This window comes from Saccostrea echinata, unplaced genomic scaffold (genome assembly GCF_033153115.1).
Source record: "Saccostrea echinata isolate AGI-Se365-2 ecotype Australia unplaced genomic scaffold, CSIRO_AGI_Sech_v1 ptg000001l, whole genome shotgun sequence".
NCBI classification, from domain to species: Eukaryota; Metazoa; Mollusca; class Bivalvia; order Ostreida; family Ostreidae; genus Saccostrea; species Saccostrea echinata.
The window spans coordinates 25220488-25241932 of NW_026889750.1; the positions used below are offsets into that span (position 1 = coordinate 25220488).

The 21445-nt window shown below is 31.8% G+C and overlaps 1 protein-coding gene and 1 long non-coding RNA gene across 2 annotated transcripts; one reads left to right on the forward strand and one right to left on the reverse strand.

Annotated features, from left to right (window-relative positions):
• The first annotated feature begins 29 nt into the window (after positions 1-29).
• On the forward strand, positions 30-21030 carry LOC133196148 (uncharacterized). The gene is made up of 10 exons (XM_061332082.1): positions 30-116; positions 1281-1359; positions 5427-5545; positions 7692-7864; positions 9466-9547; positions 9936-10097; positions 19311-19424; positions 19658-19747; positions 20210-20288; positions 20484-21030. The coding sequence occupies exons 4-10, from the start codon at positions 7712-7714 to the stop codon at positions 21028-21030; spliced, it is 1227 nt and encodes a 408-aa protein (XP_061188066.1). The 5' UTR covers positions 30-116; positions 1281-1359; positions 5427-5545; positions 7692-7711.
• On the reverse strand, positions 13363-15499 carry LOC133204918 (uncharacterized). The gene is made up of 4 exons (XR_009723590.1): positions 15109-15499; positions 14397-14472; positions 13660-13729; positions 13363-13481 (listed from the first exon to the last, which is right to left on the reverse strand). It is a non-coding gene; the product is annotated as an uncharacterized LOC133204918 (long non-coding RNA).
• Positions 21031-21445: the final 415 nt, after the last annotated feature.

The window sequence follows — 21445 nt, forward strand, 5'->3', positions numbered from 1 at the left end:
TACAAGTTTACACCAACAACTCTGGTGACATATCATTCATTAAACTATTTTCCACCAGACAATACACAGAATGGAATTATTTCGAGGTTGATATCCAGGTTCATGAAAACGATACAGTAAGTCTCCTGGTCGTACTTCGCACGCTTTGATCGAGAAAAAAAACTTTTCATAAGGCAGAACATGCAGTGTTTAAAATAGTTACCATTACTAAAGCCAATGTCAAAGGATATTGATTGATATCATATTTATCAAACAAATTGGATATGATTATACTTAGAGATGAAAGGTTTCAATAGAGAAATGTTATATATGTAATTAACCATATTGATATAAGGGATGAACCTTTCATTTTAACTGCCTATTGTTAGATGTTTTTTACTAGAATTAACACTTAAACTGGACAAGCATTGTTATTAGTTCACTATTGTTATTACCCAAGCTGACCCAACTTAAGTACACCCGTGTTTTATTGCTTATTCATTTTTTGTTGTAAATCAAAGAAAGTTGTGATTTATAGAATACACATCAAAAAGGAACATTTGATAAAACAAAAATTCACTTTTATATATATTTTAAGATGTACAGGGAAAACAAAATGTTGTGTAGCATACAATCATGTTAATTGAAACAGAAAGTTAAACCTTAAAATAACACTGTAGTAATTTTCCTCAATATACATGTATACATGTATATCTAGCCACACAAGGCGAATTGCTAAGCTGCTTAAGTATTTTGAAATGACCATTGAATATAGCTAGTATGAGAGGATTCGCTCTACATTGTCAATGGAACTGATTATAAACATTTCTGAAGACAGTAGAAAAAGATGTAGCTATATATAGCCTATAATTCTTATAATAATCTGTGCTTATACATGTAAGCAAATTTGCACACTGAAAAATATTTTGTGAATATCATCAAAAACCATGATTTTATGCACTTCTTTTTTAATCATTGTAATCATAAGGTAATGAAAAAGTAATCATGATAACAAGCCTTTTTTCCAGAGTAATCGATTAAATTAAGATTACATGTAATCAGACAAAAAGGAAGATCACTGATTACTCATAATTACACCGCAAACTGTAATTGATTACAGCTGATTACAATTACTGATTACGATTATCCCATCCCTGATATAGATACCCGGTCTAACTAGTTAAAGATTGATCGATTGATTGCAATCAGTTTTCATAAGAATTAAAAGAAAACATATTCAGTTTATATTCATAGTCACCATTTTATATGCATAATTAAAAATAATTACCAAATCTTTTCAGATTTTCTTTGAGTCAATTCGAGGAGCCAAAGGATCACATTTTGCAGTGGATGAGATTACGCTTATTAAAGGAAAATGCAGTAGGATTTTTGAATTATTAATTTCACATCTGCTGGTATTATAATTTACAAACTGTTCATAATTATGAAAGGATGCCAACAGCAGACACCTGTAAGCTACAAAAAGAAAAAAACGAAAAGAAATACAAACTGAACAAAGGGACAGAAGAGAAAAGAAACAAGAAAGACTTAGAAAAAAAGAAAATTTTAAAGGAAACAAGATGCATACAATTTTTTTTATACCCCAGCTTGAAAAGCGGGGGGGGGGGGGGGATGTATAGTGATGGGGGTGTGCGTTCTTTCGTCCGTCCGTTACGCTTTGGGATACCCATCTCTCCTAAAACCACTTAATCGTTCTTACATAGTGCCATTGTGACCTCCTATTTTACTTTTTGATTGGACATGCACTCAGGTTTCCCATAGAAAAAACATAGACACTGCCATTCTTTCTGTAATACTGAAGGTACCCATCTCTTATCCGCAACTCCTCCTATACCACTGAATAAAATTTAATGATGATCTTAATTACATAGTACCATTGTGACCTCCTAGTTTACTTTTTGATCAGCCACATATTTCGGGTTTCTCACAGAAAAACATGGACTCTGTCATCTGTTTAAAAAATCAGAGTACTCCTTTCTTATCAGCAACTCCTACACGACTGAATAAAATTAAATGATACTTTAACAGAATTTTCAGGTCATTTGAGTCACTCAGGTGACCTATTGCTATCTGTTTTTGTCCGTCGTCGTTTGTCATGCGTTAACATTTGAACATTTTCAGCTTCTTCTCTGAATCCAAATTTCAACCAATTCTGGCATATAGCATCTATGGGAAAATGGGGAAAAAATTGTTAATTTCAGTGTCCCTGCCCCACTAGGGCCTGAGGGGTGGGGCTAAAACCACCAAAAGTAATGCAATCCTTAGAAAACTTCTTTACACCTAGACATCAAGCAGTCAAACTGTTGGCATAATTGTAATAAGCATTGAGCCCTTTTCCAAAATTGTTAAATTCCTGCCCCAGCGTCATTGGTTCTGATGATAGGGCGGGGCTATATAGATCATATGGTGATAGTGCATTGTTTCTTTTAAAGTCTTCTCTGCTCCTGGGTATTAAGCCGATCTGATCCTAGATATTAAGCCAATGAACTAAGTCGATAAGCCGAACTAAGCCAATAAACGAACTCACTAAGTACATACTAGTTATGATGAGCATGGGCGCCTCTTTCAAAATTGTGAATTTCATGGCCCTTGAGTCAAAGGTTCTAGTGTTAGGGTGGGGCTCGATTGATCATATTCATGTAGTGAAAATACATTAATTCTCTGAAAATCTTTCCCTCTGCTTCTAGTAATATGGGAAAAAGATTCTGTCCGGCTCACAACTAGAAAATTATTAGACCAAGAATCATCAAACTTGGCCAATTAATGCATCTTAGGTAGAGGGTGTGTCTCACTATACTTCAAGGTCACTGTGACCTTTAATTAAAGTGAAATTTAAAAAAAAAACTATGTCTTTTAACTTTTAAATTACACTATCCAAAAAAAAAAAAATGTAAGAATATTGCAGTATCCATATTAAAGCAATATCAAATCAAGAAAATACTCATTTTTTCATTATATATTTTGCAGCAATCTATAAGAAATGTTAATGTTATCCATCTCTCCCGGGGTGTATTTATCAAGCAATGGTCAAGGAGAATTTTGATAACAGAAAATTGCATGTCAATTTAGAGAGAAATTAATGAGTTTAGTGTGAGAAGATGTCAAAACAAGCATATATTATCTTTATCTCTTGGGAATTGGGCAAGGGGTTGCTTGTGCTGAATTAAATAGTTTTTGTTGGCTAGCTTAACTTTCAAAATAAATTTGGTGTAAAGTAATTAAAACTAATTTGATATTGTACAATATAATTAAAACTAATAAAACTAAATTGATATTGTGTAATATAATTAAAACTAATTATGCACTGGGGGGGGGGGGGGATATTGGAATCAGCTTAAAACCAGTCAATTTAAAAATCTCAAAAAATCACTAAGTATTAAAAAATGCTTTATGGTAGATAGTCCCTGCAGAGTCATGCAGTAGCCTTATTAAAAATGGTGCATCAAGATTACACAATTTTTTTTTTTCATTTTATAAATCTTTGTAACATATTAAAAAAAAACTTTGTTGTCGACAGAATGACTTAAATATGCATTTTATTGTACTACAGAGTACAAAGCAGATCATCCATTTGGAGTAATGAGTGGACATGCATCCAGTTAAAGTTTAATTTAATAAGTTCAATGTAGGAATGTTAGCTGTCTCAATCATTTCTGTAGCGCATCTCTGATCAAGCAGGTCTTATCTATATCTCTTGGGAATTGGGTAAAGGAATCAGCCTCCTAATTGCTTGTGTTGGATTAAATAGTTCTTGCATGTTGGCTAGCATAACTTTCAAAATAAATTAAAATAAATTTGATGTAAAGTAATTAAAACCATCGTACCGGTAATTTGATAATGTATAATATAATTAAAACTAATATGATATTGTATAATATATATATATATATATATATATATATATATATATATATATATATATATATATATATATATATATATATATATATATATATATATATATATATATATATATTTTAATATCTGTACAATAAATTGCAGAGTGTCATGTTTCACTAAGATGACAATTTTATAGTCTAAAGAATAAACGTATGTTTTGATGTTTTATTCAGCTATATAGCATTGATAATCAGTCATAAAATATACAATAAACAAAGCTGCAGATGGGCTTTTGTTAAGATCTAACACAACCAGCTCAGGAATATATGATGTATTATTTGCTATAATTAATGCCTACACCACAGGAGATGTATTTACATCAAACATTATAAGGAATAGAAAAATCATTGAAATCTTTGTATCAGGAACTGTTTATGATAGTTGAACAATATTTGACGAGCGTGTCATGCTGTGGCGGGGCACTTTATTTATTTATAAATTATTTTTTTTGCAAAGGTTGGGATGTGTTCAGTCGTTTATTAATGATCTTTTGGCGATTGAAATATAAGAATAACCCCGTCCCGGAACATCCGCTCTGGTTGCGACGCCAAAGCACGTTCACAATTTTTGACGTCGCCTGCGTGGCGCAGTGGTTAGAGCGTCTGCTCTAGAGTCGCGGAGTAAGAAGTTGATCCTTACGTCGCGGGTTCGAATCCCACTGTGGGACGTGGAGACCGGTCCTTCGGATGAGACCGTATAAACCGAGGTCCCGTGTCGCAGTAGGTGCTGGCACGAAAAAGATCCCTCACTGCTCAATGGCCGTAAGTGCCGAGTATAGGACAAAATTTGCAGCTCTCCACCGGCAGGTGGTGGCGTCTCCATATGAGTGAAAAATTCTCGAGAGGGACAACATACAAACAAACAAAAACAAAAACATTTTTTGACATTCGGATATATTTGAATGTGACAGTTTGTATCATTATAACAAATACAGCAATATCAAAGTAAGATATATACATGACAGGGCTCTCGGTTTCTAAGAATTAAAACGAAGTCCATTTTTCCTCTTGACATTCCACTTAAATGAGTCGGGCAAATTACTCTTTTCTTCATATAGAAAAAATAATTCGTATATAATGAATTATATAAAAGTTGCCCACGGTCACCCCATTAATTGTAAAATCAGAGTCCTGGATCTGCAACTATTTTTTAATGCTGATATCCCATTCTCTCTGACCACCAAATGACAATGATGAATTCGTGATAAAGGGAGAGTTTATTTTCGAGGATCTGCATTGCACATAATTTGTTATGCTGTGTTGGACTGTGATATAGAACAGGAGTGGCACAGATCTAGAGCAGATACAATTTTACATAGGCTTTTAACAGGATATTTAAGATTTTATAAACCAATAAAAGATAGAATAACATACAAGTTTGTAAACAATGCAGCAATGGGACTTGTTTATCATAAATAGAGGCACTCAAATGGCTGACATTTTATACGTGTGTCACTGTAATTTTAGCTTTTATTTGTTATCAATAATTTGAACGTGAAATCTGAAACATATTTTATCTTGTTTTAGGAGACACATATTCAAGTGTTTTATACATGACAGGGGAAGTCAAATGTAATTTTGAAGGAAACAAAGATATTTGTTTTGATCAAGACAAGGGTGACAATTTTGACTGGATGATTGCAAGGGTATGATTTTTTAATAAGTTTAGAAAAAGCTTAGAGATTTCTTAAGATAAATTTCAAAAGCAAAAAATGTACTAGTATTCAATTTTTTGTTTAGTTTTATGTTGAGAATCAGTATTAATTGACTTTGAAAATTAATAGTTTTATCGTTATCAAATTATCGATTTTAACAATCAAAATGTTGCAATAAATACATGTATATTCGATGCAATTGTAGCTGCTTAGTGTGCATTTTTCAGTTTGAGAAATTAGCAGCTCTGCAATCACAATTGAAGATGTTTAAAGCCGTATTTGTCTATATGTCCGTCTGTACGTCTTTAAGATATTTCATTAAAATTGTGAGCGGATTTATATGAAAATTAAGCGGAACGAAATACTTCTAAAAATACAATCGATTATATACTAGTATATAATTAGATTTTGATACAACAAAAGATAAGGAACATTTTCCTTAAGCGGATTTTGTTTAATGCTTTTCAAATTCAACACTTTCAAAGTGTGCAATTGGCAAGAGAGAATAAATTTTCAGAAGCATATGATGAAAGATACAGGTGCAAGAATTTTCGTTTTAATTTTACTTTTTTCTGTCCTCTTTCAATAACATGTATTATTATAATTATCATTATCACTCTCGTCGTCGTCATAGTAAGAATTGTTTTGTGCCATTAATTCAAAACAAATAAACATAGTGTTTGTATACTTTTTCGTACAGAATGGGCAAAAGATCGGAAACCAAAGAACCGGACCAAACGGTAGTATAGAGGGAAAGTATTTCAGCTATATCGATACAAGTGACAACAGAAGAGGAAAAGGTTTTAAAGCTGTACTTATTTCCAAATTTTACCTAAAAGGTATAATTTATTTTGTTGATATTTTTTAAAAAAATCAATAAATATGTAAAACAAATGAATACTCATTTTATGAACATTAAAGTAGGAATTCACTTCATCTTTGCAACTTGTGAAATGTGTACATAGATAATATTCTGAGAAAAGTTTTTTTTTTCCCTATGCAAAGATTTAAATATCTCATCTTTAAATTTCAAACAATCATCAAATTCAAAAACTTGCTTAAATAATTAATGTTTTATATTTCATATGCACAGTTAAAATAAAATAGATCTTTCTAGTCTACTTCTTCTCTGTTTGTCAATTATAATCTATCTCTCTCAGACGTTATCATACACTGATCTCCCATCTTTTTCTTTATTACGTAAATCGAGTAGACTTTTGAATAAAGAAACAGTAAGCTTGGATGTAGCAATTTTAAATACATGTATTATTCCATATGGTAATTATTATTATGATGCTGGTGCAGTAAAATTCCAATTTCAGCCTAGGTTTCTTTTTCTTTATTGCAGAAAATAAATACTTTTAATGTTTAACGTATAAAGGCTACAATTGAATGTAAATTTATTTTCTAAACAGAAAAAAGTTAATACTAATCCTCCAAACTGATATTCCTAGACTAAAGTAATGAAACTGTTTTTTCATTGTTTAAATCAAACGTGGGTCGAAGTGCTTTATAGCTGTATCGGAATTTATATAAAAATCCGGCCATGGAAAAAAGGAAGGGAAACAGTCATGGCCATTAAGATTTTTGCTAAAAACCCATCAGAAGTAATTAAGAAATGTATTTCATATTTGAACAATTGTGAATGTATGACCTGACACGTTTCACCCAGGCATATAGCTTTATTACGAGCCATCTGACTGCAATGTTTCCTCTTGTCTGTTGTAGAGTATGGAGATCTTAACTTAAAGATATATTCAATAAAATCTGGAACAAAAATCTTATCTGAATATTCTATATAAGCTTTAAAAGAAATTCTTTAATTTTTTTTTCAGACAGACTAGTTCTCTATCGACATGTTAATTATTTAATAAAGTTGTATATATTCTGCTATAGCTCACAATTTTTTTCACAAATAATACCTACAATTCTCTCTTTTTTCTTTCTTTCTTTCTTTTCTTTTTTTTTCTTTTTTTTTTTTAGCAATTTATATAAATTTATCACCGTAACCAGGAAAATTATAACTTCTTTGTGCATTTCTAATTTTAAATATTAATAATATAAATATTTCATAATGATGATAATGAATAATAATAATATAATCATTTTGGTTTCATGCATATTTTTTACTTTTCAGATGTAAATATAACTTTCAGTATGCAGTACCATATGTATGGTGAACACATTAACACACTTAGGGTTTATTTAAAAAATGGAACAAGGGAGTTGGAAATTTTCAGGAAAACTGGAAAGCAAGGAGAGGATTGGAAACAGTTCACAAATACAACAAAAATAGAAGGAACCTGGAAGGTAATGTATTATGTTTTAGTATACAATATTAAAGGTTATTACAAAAGTTTGTTATGTCTTAAAAATAATAATTTCCAATACAAGTTACATACAATGATTTGAACAGTTTTGGTACTTAAGAAACCTGAATAATCTACTTCACCAATCAACTTGATTATATCTTACGTTCTTTCCATGTGGCAAGAACACGTATTCACAAAAACAGTACAAAAGAGCATAAAATAGTAACGATATTTATACCCCCTGCTTGAAAAATGGTGGAATAAAGTGATGGGGTGCCTGTCCCTCCTTCCGTTGCATTTAGGAAAGCCATCCCTTATCAGCAAATCCTCTTACATCACTGAATCCAAGTGAATGAATCTTTCACAAAATCTTTATTACACAGTGCCATTTTGCACATAATATTTTCTGTTTTTTATCTTTGAGATTTCCTTTTGCAGAACATGGGCAATGTATTATCAATTAACAAATGTTACTTCCATTCATATGTCGACTCAGTATGTTCCAATGAGCTTGAGATAAAAGGTACCCCAGAGTCTGACGCATCTGTTTCATATTTGGCTATTTTACTAGAAAAAGACTTTAATGGAAATCTAACAACAAAGCTCTATGATAAACGTGATGACTTCAATTTTTCAATCGTCAATTTTCCTTACTTACGTAGCAATATATCCTTATCACCTGCATATGGGGTTTTTGTCTCCCAGTTGATTCGATACGCAAGAGCATGCTCGACGTATAAACAATTACTTAAACAAGACAAGCTATTGCAAACAAGTTGATGAAACAAGGATATCAACAATTTCGTTTAAAGTCATCATTCCGCAAGTCTTATGGTCGATACAATGACCTTGTCAGCAAATACAACCTATCATTAAGTCAAATGCTGACTGACGTTTTTCGTACTAATTGTTAGGCCATTATTTACACACTGAATTGTCTACGGATTTTTCTTTTTTTTCCCGATCATGACAAGGAGCACACGGCCGGTGTGTCCGGTCGGCAGGGGATGTACACTCCTCTATGGCAACCTCATCCCACCTCTGAGGTTTTTGGGGGTCCGTGTTTGCTCTGCTCCCGATTTGTATTATCAAATGGAATTTGAGCTTGAAAATTGTTCGTTATCTCCATATTTCATTCTATACTTAACATTTGGGTACTCATCTCTTATCGGCAACTTCTCCTATGCCACTGATGAAAACATAATAAGATTTTCACCGAATCTTAATTACATAGTGCCATTATGACCTCCTATTTTACTTTTTCTTTGGACATATATTTGGGGTTTCCCAAAGCAAAAATACTTTATCAATAAACTCGATAAAATGGGTACCTATTTTGTTAACGCAACTCTTCCTAAACCCCTGAATGAAATTCAATGAAACTTTCACAGTTTCTCATTTACATACATAATTTGCCATGATACTCATATGGGAGCATGGTGTGCCATTTTTAGTTCAGTGCTGACAGTACCTCTAATTTTAATAATTTTAATCCATCGACTTCATAAAATACATTGCAGAAAGACCCTTTTAAGTTATTTTCCTTTGAATATTATTGAAAGACTCTCTGATTGCTTTTCTACCATATTTTCATTTTAGTTACTTATATCAGCAAATAAAGGCAATGGAACTCTTGGATATATTGCCATAGACGATATCCAGATAAAAATCAATCGACAGGGTATTTAGATATTTTTAACACAAATACACTTTAGTAGCACATTTAGTTGGAACTGATTAGTTTCATTCTAATTCCTTTTGCAACAAGGAATAAATCTAAAGATAAAATGACGTCTTATTGATAACACCTTAATTAAATATTCTTCGTCTTTCAGGACTTTATTTTTCAAAGAGAAAAATGTCTATATATAATGAAACATTTACTTACGTTTATTAAATTGTCATCTTGTTTATTCCTTTATTTGCTTATATATATATCAACAGACTTGAACACATTACTTATTTTCATCAGTCATGAAGATTTTAGATATGACGTTAAAAAGATGACGTAAATTCAAAATTTATTTATATTCTTTAATTAAACTGAACCTAATGTCTTTCTTATTTAGATCTAAAATATAATTGGATGAATCAGAATGAGAGATGCAAAAACAGTTTGGGTGTTTATGCTATCAATCATCGACAATTACCAGACCCGTCCTGTCTATCCTTTGATTCTGACCGGTGGACAGGTATTATCAGACCTCAAATAAGAGGCACAGCGACAAATGGTGAGTAGTCATTTTTTTTTATACATCTAGTAAGATAGAGTGACGAATGCACTCAAGAAATATATAATCGCCTAATGAAAGTTTAAAAATATTATTTTTAGGGAAAAAAAGAAGTCAAATTTCTTGATCCTAAGTTTGACCCTTTGACAGAAATCCTTTGAATATAATCATCGCTATTTATTGAATAAACTGAATTTCAATACACAAAAATTGGTTATGAGAAAAATCAAGTACTTGCAAGGTGACTACAGATATCTGGTTAATCAAATGTGGCCTCCTTTATCATAACATAGTCATGAAAATAATTTTTTACCGTATCTAAATTTCATGAAATATTTTTTTAAACACTCAAAATAAGTATTTTTTCATAATAGCACAAAATTAATTCCAGAATTCCTCTTCTTTAAAAAAAAAAACTACACTACATTATACATGTATTCTGTAAAAATTCATTTTTTAATTAATAAAACAAAGTCAATATAATTATAATCATTAGGCTGGTTTACATTTGGTTGAACAATATATACCAAATGTTTTTTATTGTCTTGAGAAAATTTCAATCAGTAAGATGTCTCCATGGAACTAAGATGAAAACAGGAGTCAAAATCAGTCACTAAATATTTACCTAACGTACATTATGTCTCAAACAAATACATTGGAATACTGATTAATTCAAAATAGAAGAGATTCCTGGATATGTACAGCTTTTTATTATTTATATGTATACTAAAGGTCTGCTAAGCAACTTCCGAGTCCTAAGAAAAACACAACAGTGTGAATCTATAGTAAAATATTCGTCATTACATTTGCTAAGGTCTTTCCTTATATGGCAATAGAAATTAAATTGACATTCAATTTTTAATATTTACATTTCCAATAAATTTTCTCATGAACTACCATGGATGGGCATGAATATCCCCATTGTTACGTCATAATACCCTACTTGACGTCAAAATTATAGTGCAAACTGTTTTGCTTTAAAAATGACAGTTGAATGGCGTTATTTATCGCTAATCATCAGAAAAATAATGTAAATATAAGAAACGCAGTACAGTTAAGGCAACATTTTCTATAAAAAGGCACCAAAAACGAGACACTTAAAGTTCAACCGTCTTATTTTTTAGCATGAAACTCTATCTGAAATATCTTAATGCCTTTATGAAGAGTTTGTCCATCGCTTTTCACATCGGTATTTTTTGTCATCATGTGACCCTCTAAAGTCACGTGAGCTCCGATTTTAGGTCAAAATATGAAATGTCAAATTTAACCAAAAAGTGCAAGGGCAAGGCAAACAATATTTGAACTGCACAAGGTTTCATTGTGTCCCTTGGTAACTATCCTATCGAAAAACTGATGCTCATTCAGTCAGATTTCTGAGATATTTAAGTTAGTCATTGAAAACAAACACCAGTATTCAAAAATAGGGTATTTTTCATCATTTAATCGGAAATTTTAAATTGCCTAATGAATTACAAAGAAATGAGCATTACTTTTTAAAAACTATACAGTAAAATAAAGAATTTAAAATATAAACCTACCTCTTGGGTTGTCGCCTTGCCCTTGCACTATTTGATTAAAAATTGAAATCTTAACACATTCATTCTAAATATAGTTTTCAAACGCATCATTGACCCAGCATGGGAGATAACTCTGTGGTACTTAGTAGAGTTTGTGTACCTCGCAAATTTTAAATAAATACCTACGGACTGCGCTGGGCTTTATTTCACTAAATCAAATCGGTATGCATAAAAAATCTTTGACATTACTTTGTTTTGTATATCTTCGTTCTTTTATACGCTACACAAGACGTATTTGACACCTACCGCATTTCCTCCGTTCGCCTAAAATTTGCCGCAACATCCATCATGTAAATAAATTGAAAAATGCCCATGGTTAAAAATATTGAAAGATTCAGTCATTTGTAATAAAAATAAAACATAGACAGCCCCTATCAATGATTAAACATTTATTCTTCCTCAGTAGTCACACAGAAAAAATATCTCCAACAGAACTTGGTAGTTTTTTTTTTTTCATATGTGATTATTTTAGTTATCAAACCTTCAACTGTTTATGGATTCTAGACTACGTTAAAAGTTTTAAGAACAGAAGGAAGGGATTGGGGTGCTTACTCCTGTATTTAATAACCTGTTTTCCTTTCTACAGATCTACCCCCCCCCCCTCACCAGTTTGCCTCTGGCTCCTTTGATACCATATACTTACTGGCATGTTAAAAATAAATTATTAAACAGTGTTTACATCAGGTTTTACTTATTTGGGTATTGTAGCACAAATCATATCGGCGAAGGGGGGGGGGGAGGGGCTTTAGTCTCATATTTTTGAGTAATTATCAATCAATGCGCAAACAAGATAATCATAGTAAAAACTTTGTAATACAGAAACAGATACTCTGTTAAAGAACAGGTGAACACAATATACATGCTGCAATTTAGATCTTCTTGTACCCCAAAGCACAGACAGGCGCATACCAGAATGGAAGTGAAATGTACGCAGAGAACGGCTGGGGTCTGCTTTGAGACCCCCAGTGGGTCCAGATGAGGGCACAGGGGCGAAGTCCCTGGAAGCTCATGGTTTTTACCAAATATTTCATTCAAAATCATGCCATTTCGATTTTCTTTAGAAAATACAAGACATAGTAATATTGTTTTTAAAAAAAGTTAAATACTTCCGTGCAAATTTATTGTACATGTAGAGGCTGAATATTTTTTTAAAAGATATATTGGTATCATCTTTTGGCAACAAATATAATTAATAATTTCAATTTTTAACAAAAAAAAAATATTTCAAATCATATTCTAGTGGATCACAGCATTCAACTGTTGATATTTTCTCAAAGATCTTAAAATAAATTATCAATGTGTTGTAGAAGAATTACAAATTAATGAATATTTTATTTGGTTTTGGCAATGATTTAATAAAACATTACCATATTTTTTTTTATTTTTTTTTATAAAGACATGGTAATATAGAATTTGAATTTGAATCGAAACAGTATGGGATAAAATAATTTGACACACAAATATTTGCTGGATGGTATTGATATTTTTTCTCTTCTCACAAATCTCTCCCCCCCCCCACCCCCCATTTTTTTAAATTTGTAAACGATGTGTACGCACCTGCGTATTTGCCTATAAGCAGCTACGCGCCTGTCAGAATACATGCAAGTAAAGATACTCAAATCTTAACAGCCTTCAAACTTTAACACCATTGTACTGTTAAAAATTCAAAGTATTAGTTATCTAGAAAATTTATTTAATTAAAAACAGCCTTTCAAATTCAAAGACAAGCTGTGAAGGGATTTCTGAGCAGGTTCAAAATATTTCAAACAGTCCACAGTTCAAACAGTTCTTCTGGATGAAAGCAATTCTGAAAACAAAATGAAATACCATTATGGAAGGTTCATTGGTGTTTTAAAAAAGTGATACTCAAAACAATGCATTGAGTAACATGGAAAGCATATACATGACTCTACTGTTTTTATTATAAAAACATTTCAATAATCTTGCTAGGAATATGTATGGTTTAGAACTTATATGGAGCATACCTTTTTATTTTATTGGTGGAAACACTTGCTGCCTGAATGAATTGTTCAAATTGTTTGGGAGTACATGTAGCTACAACACAATATATATGTAATGAGTGAAAAACATAATGATTACTATTGTAGAATGAAATGACATTGCATTGTACAAAACAAACCATGCTATACTATATTTTCTGAAATTCATAAAATAAATGGAAACAAACTTTTGATACAAAACTTTTCTGGGAAATTGAAACCTTGCAAAAGTAGAATTGGTAGCTATACTTAATTTAAGGACATACGCAATGTAGTTTGAACTTTATTGTCTCTTTCCCTAGAGTTGAAGAGTTCCAATACTTAAAGGAACTGTGTACTACATTTATATGTCTATATATGCTGTTGTACACTTCTTCTAAAACAAGTTTGGATAAACAAAACATTTAGAATATATGTTTAGTAATTTTAGTGTATTTTTCTTTGAATTATACAAGAATTTTCATCAATTGATATCTTTTCAAAACCCCTGGTAATGCATGCTGATTTTTTGTTGAAGAACATCTGATGGCACTATAATCTTAAATTAAGAATATCTTGAAAAATTATCAGTAGGTAAGGTACGTTGCGTATGTCCTTAAGTAAAAAAAAATCAATATACTAGAGATAACATTTAATTCTTTCACCTATACAACATTTTGAAAAAAAATATTTAACACTGGCATACTATAAAATTAATGTGAAATGCTTTAGTGTGACCATACCCAGTGGAGAAATTGATGCATCTATTTTGATAGTTCTAGCTGATGTAAATGCTAGTTTTAACCAGTTCTGTGATAGCTACAATGACAAAAGAATTATACATATAAACAGTACATAAATACATGTATATACATATCAGACTGACTTAATGTACATGTAGTCAGACAAATGAAAATTCAAACATTTTATCTTCATTAATGTAGAAATTCTACAAATTTACAGCCTAGTGATATAGATAGTAAAAGTTCTATGATGAATTTAAAATATGAAGCACTGGTAAAAACTGAAATCTTAAAATTCACATATTTTTGATTGCCAGAGGTAAAAATTAAAATTTATAGGGTCTTATACTCTTGTATGTACAGTGCACATACATTGTACACTGTGCAGTTTGACTTCACAAATACATTGTGAGTGTGACTGCATCAAAATTATACTATTTGATATCATGACATGCTGTGCTTATATTATGTTACATGTTTGTACATGTATGCCAAAGGACAACATCATTGCATATTTAAAAGTGTGCAACTTTCATAATGTGTGTGTTTTTGTGTATGTGTGTGGGGGGGGGGGGGGGAGGGGGCACATAAGGCATTGCATTGCAGTTTGTGACGGACTGTAACAATACATCTTATTGTACATGTTCAAGGTTATTTTACATCGATATAAAGAATATTATGTCTACATGTTAATACCTATGCACATACACACCTTAATGAACAGAAAGGGACCTAGGGAGGTAGTGCGGATCGTCTCAGTTTTCCATGATTTCCCGAAATAACGTCATCATCTTCTCATCAAAAAGATAAACAAGGCCCAGGTCTCTTATTTTATCCCTATTCTCTTTAAAGATTGCCTGATTGTTGCATTTATCCACTGCATATCTCAGCTGCTGTCGCCACGTTTTTAGATGTAAACAACATTCCGTGTCACCGAGTGCAAGCGCTTGGCTGAAGCCGAATGCAGCCAAACGACACAATAAAAAGAGAATTATTTCGAAGACGTGTTGTTACTATATAAGAGAAAATCACTAATGTTTATTTATTTAAACCTGAAAATACAGACATTCATTACAAATTCTCGCAATCATCATTAAATAGCTTTTTTGAGCTCTATTTCCTCATATGGATCTATCAAGGCGGAGCAACTGTCATGACGTCAAACCTCATTATGACCTCATTACCATATTATCTTCATGTGTAGCCTTAACTGTACTGCGAATGAATTTAATTTTTGAAAATTCATGAGGTACATGAACTACAACGCTTCACGCCGGCATATTTATCATGAAGCGCTAACGCGCTTCATGGAATATGCCGGCGTGAAGCGTCATAGTTCATGTCCTCATGAATCTTCAAAAATTAAATTCATTTCCTAAATGACATGAAGTTGGTCACGTGATCAGGCTTTCTTGCGTATGGAAAGCAAACTTTAGACTGTGACGTCACATAACGTCATACATGATTATGTTGCATTTCCAAAACAAAGTCTAAATAGTGTATTTTTTCTTTGTAACACGAATATATATATATATATATATATATATATATATATATATATATATATATATATATATATATATATATATATATATATATACTACAGTCAACGCGGTTTCCGTATTTACCGCGAGTCCTCGCGGTGTGAAATTGATCGCGGTTTAACACAGGTAACTCAGGTAAAACCGCGTGTTGTCGCGGTACGGGTCCTCAACTAATCTACACCATCGCGGTTAGTGTTATCCGTCTCAGGTAAAAAAAATATTCTCTTCATAAACGCGAGTTACCTCCCCCGACGGGAAAAAAACACAACAGAACAAGAATGAATAGAAGTAAAAAAAAAAGTTAAAAGCCTTAGGATAAATCCAGTCTTAGCAGTTATTTAGGTCTCCTTTTTATATTTGATTAATTTTTCTTTTTATTTCACGCTTCTTTCAAAAATAAAAAAAAGAAAGAAAGAAAGAATGCATGATATGGAGACAACTATATATGTATATTGTGTGTTCATTTATTGTTCTTAAATTATCCATAATTATACATATGCATTAATTTTGTAGATCACAGTTATTGATCATCCGATAACTCAATGATTTAATTGTCAATTGAAAACAACCTTTCCTTCATTTAACCATTTTAAATAAGTAAATAGTCGCAATATTAAAAAAAAAGGGCGCTCAGAATAAAATCTTCAAAGGAATAGATATTTTTTTTTCTGTATTCCTTATTCATAATTCAAGTTAATTTCCTTGAAAATTTTAAACTTGAGAAAGTACGTATGAAAGTACAACATGTATACTAGACTCTTTTTCATGACTTCTAATCTAGTGCGCTTTTACGGTATTTATCCAGGTATTACAAACTATGATTCGGGTGTAAAATATTATTTTCAAAATATATTCTGTCTATAAATATTATCATTCAAACTTTAATTTACTTTAGATACATGTTTATTCGTAAATAGCAAGCTTCACCCTATTTTGATATAAAATTTTAATTAATTTTCGGTCCATAATCAACTGATAATTCAAAATTTCAATTTACTGATTCAAAGTTAGTTTAAGTTTTCAATCGTGGGTTGTTTTCTAGTGACGGTTACCCTAGTGACTGACTTCCCATGCTCTGGGCATCACACATTATCTTTATGCATGTGATACCATGGATACCCCTCACTGAATTTACGTTTTGTTTTATTATTATTTATTTACCTTCAATTACAGGCAAAAAACGTTATTAATAACTTAGAGGATGTCACAGCATGTAGAAATATACAACATATTCGATTTTGAAATTTAATTTACACTGATAAAATACAATCGGAACAGAAGGTTGTATGTGTCCCCGGGCTAGATTCGAGTTTGTAGTACGCACAGTCAGAACCTTGGCACTGACACAGACAGGAAGTGTTATGTAATAGATATACACATACGTCTGCACAACAATAGATTAGATTTCTTGAAGCTGTGATTTACCTGTATTGTATACCTGGACATGCAAAATTTTGCATTCATATTGAATAGGAGTCTGTTTCGTTAAACTTGAAATACATCGCAAACTATAAAATAATTTGTCCATTCTATAAGTAGCAAATTATTTTATACAAAATTTTCCATTGATTCAATACAACATTAAATTCTCAGCAACTATTAGAAAAATGAAATTTCATTCAGAATTCCTCCAGACTTTGAACAAACAGCAAGGGTTATACATTAATATGATATAGAAAAATAGTTTTAATAGTATCTCATATTCACATATCGACGACGATAGGAGAAGGGGGCTGGTTTTAGTCAGACTGTTCATATTTTATTGACTATTTTCTAAAGATATGCTATGTACATTTTGGGCATTCATGAAGTGTGTTAATTGATTAAATAAATATGTACAATACAGTGTAAAAACATACATACAGGCAAGTTTTCTGAAATGTCCCTCGCCGTTTATTTTAGATTTTTATTCTTACCCCCCCCCCCCCACACACACACACACTTTGTTGCCGTGCAAACTAATCGTCATGTTTCTCTACCCGAAATTAAAGTGTATAATCTAACACCCACTCCCTTAAATGATTTAAAGGTTTCAGTTTCGTGAAACTTTTCTCTTTTGGTTTCAATAATTACTCTGGCAGTCCCAAGTTTTTCAAGATCGCCGACCAATAAAAAAAAAAGACTTTTATTATTTCTTTTTAATTCTTTATACAAGTATAACGATATTTTTGTGATTTCAGGACTGCGTTTGATCAGCTGATATAACCTATATGTATGATGGGTGATCAAGGTGTCAAGACCGGCTACTGAAATATGGTCACGTTATACATACAGTTTTTACAGCTTGAAAACACGGTTATCGTAAAAGGGCTTGATCATCTCGTGAATTTTCCGAGAACCCATAGTCTTATAGTGGGCGACCGATAGGATAAGCTATACGCCCCACTGCACACGCTGTGATGGTGTAATACATGTACACGTGTTTGGTCAGTTTCAACTTATTTAGTTAATGACTTCTCTGCTTAATTATCAGCTGAGAACGCAACCATTTAATTTTTTTAGCTTTATAAAAATAACTATTGTCGCCTTCTTTTAGAATATTTGAATATGATGAACAGAGCTGTTTTTTTTTTCATTCAGGCCCATAATTCTAACAAATTAGGTGGTGATCAATATCGTTAATTCAAATATTCGGGATTATTGTAAATAATATTTGAACATGTTGGAAGAGGTAATTTGGCGTGAAAATATGTGTTTTCATTTAATTTTTTTCAGTGATATACACATTGTAATTTTCAATTCGGAAAAAAAAAACAATTGCAGTAATACTGTATGAAAAAACTGTTATGATGTAAAAAGGGCGCAATATAAATCGAATCGATATTTACTACAATAAAAAAATTTACATATGTATGTTGATTTATAGATCTCCTCAATATAATTCAGGTTACTTATTAGAAACTACAACAATGATAATATTTTAATAGAATAAATGCCAAGTATCATTCAAATACATGTATCACCCTTTAGACTGAAAAAAAAAAAAAATTATAAATTATTTCTAGAATTTTCACATGTTTAAGCCAAATTTAAAAAAAAAAAATCAATCTTATATATTCACAATCAAATATCCTTACTTTGACAGTAAGCAGAAGGATTATCGACTTCACATTGAGTAAAATACGGTAGAGCACACCGTCACGGTAATCTCGTGTCCCCGCGATCACCGCGATGATAAAACCGCGACGGTGTATCGTGGAAAGAATTAAAACACCATCGCGGGGTCGCGGGAAAATACGGGATCCGCGTTGACCGTAGTATATATATATGGCGTTATAGGATTTGATCAAGTGACCAACTGCATGTCATATCCCATTGAAACTCTGAAAATAATATCTTATTTCTTACATAAAAGTTCATCTTTTTCTAGTGTTGGATGAAAATCCAGCCAAAGTGCAGGTATACAGGAACCTTGGCTTGAATTATAAATATATCTGGGAGTCGTTCAACCCAACTTTAACCAGACCGTTTGTTTGTGAAAGAAGTAAGTACCGCAATGAATTTCATCCATAAATCAAAATCCTAGTACGTTTTCATGCACACAATTGTTCTTCCCTTGTGAAATTAATCATGTTAATCTTAAAATATTTCATATCTTATATCATTATAACAAAATACAGAATATAAGACATAACACAATCATCGAATAATTTATGGACATGAAATTGTATACTTGGCTGATTCAGATCTGTTTTTTTTCCTTTTCATTTTTTCCAGATTTAAGTACATTAAAGGATTTTTGTATTGTGTTGGACGAGAAGGAATCGGTATCTATCATTAGTCCTATGATTACAACATCTTCCAGTGGTTAGTGAAAAAAATATAAAAAATATATAAAAATATATAAGAAATATGTCTATTATTCTTGGTATAAGGTCGTTATCGATAATGATAGCTCTTATGAAAGAATCATTAAAGATAGTCATGTCGGTTTTCATGTTCATGCCCACTCCACCCCCATCCTCCTCCAAATAAGGTCTTACTCCTTATATGTACATTGTTATCTCGCTATAACATATATCTGGGTCAAACTGACGAAATTCATTGAAACATTAGTTTTTATCGCCCTACTCCTCATTGGCCTCTTTCTGTTTACCAAATAAAGATGTTAACCACATCCTCTCACGTAAAGACAGAAAAAAATAGGTGATGTGATGCAGTAATTAAGATATAATCCTGGATCTATACGAGCATTGTCAAATGTAAATATGTGCAACTTTTAATATAACTTCTATTTGAACCATGCTTAGTTATTTATTTTATTTGTAGATACAATAGTGGGAGTGGTTGTCGCCTGTGCTTCAATTATTTTTCTTTGCATCATTATTTTTGTGATTTACAATAAACGGTATTTATGTTCTTTTTATTTTAAAAATAAAGCATTGACTTAATAATGGGTAACTATTACTGTGAAAGAAGATTCAATCGTTTGTTGAAATAAAGGAATTGGACATATGGAAAATAAAATGGTGTTGATATAAGGATGTAGACTGTAAAAGATCTCATACCTTTACCTGATACTATGACTATTTAATGTATTTAGGAAGAAAGCGACCAAAAACAGAAAGCAACATGATATTTCTCCAATCACGTCGGAAAATGCCGCATATCTGAAAGACAGCAAAAAGATTCTTATCCAAAGCAAACATCCAACAGAAAACAACTTAATACCAATGGAAGAAAATAAGCAAAAGACGCATCAAAGAAAGGAAAACGGTAATCTTGATCACAAGATAGAAGATTCTGCTAAAAGTACGTATGACTTATTCTTAGAAAATAACAAGTTTAGTAAAGAACCTGAAGAAGATTATGACCACCTCCGTCATGCTAACAATAGTATGAAGTCAAAAAGGGATGACCTTTACAGTCACATGACAGGAAACAAATATGAGTCACAAAAGATGATTACTGATGACACTTACGCCCACGCAGTCGAAATGGAGAATGAATATGGTGCACCGCAGATAACTTGTCACGATGATAATGAAACATATGACCATGCGCATGCGCTGGATATCGACCCAGGTGGGGAGTACAATGTGCTGCATCAAGATACTCGCGATGATGAATCTTTATATAATCATGCATAAACCTGTGACGTATTATTCGTTAATATGTACGTTTGTAGCCTTCGTCTTTGCAAGGATTACGGGTTTGAACACGTGAACGATGCACATCAGATCGTAAATAAGCTTTTTATTTCTTATTTCTTTTTTAGTTAATTAAAAAAAATATTACACCTGTTTTTGGTTAACAATTCATGAAGGACTGATAAGCAAGAAATCAAGAAATTGACACTTAAACTTGAAGGAGTTAGTCACAGTGTTACCATTTTTGAAACGTAAATCAACACAGTATAGATCTGTAGATCTTTAAAATTTTCAATTGCAAGTAGTCTCAGATTATTTCCTATTTAGCTTGTAACACGAGCTTTGATTGGTTTGATTTGTCCGCGCCAAAGCCTCTAAAATTTGGAGCCCGCTTTTTTAAGCTAACGCACCACCT

Excerpts from the sequence above, each read along its gene's own strand:
- LOC133196148 (XM_061332082.1), top strand. The coding sequence starts at position 7,712 with ATGCAGTACCATATGTATGGTGAACACATTAACACACTTAGGGTTTAT. Across the intron at positions 9,548-9,935 it reads GATAAAAATCAATCGACAGG|ATCTAAAATATAATTGGATG; the intron begins GTATTTAGATAT and ends TTTCTTATTTAG. Across the intron at positions 10,098-19,310 it reads AAGAGGCACAGCGACAAATG|TGTTGGATGAAAATCCAGCC; the intron begins GTGAGTAGTCAT and ends ATCTTTTTCTAG.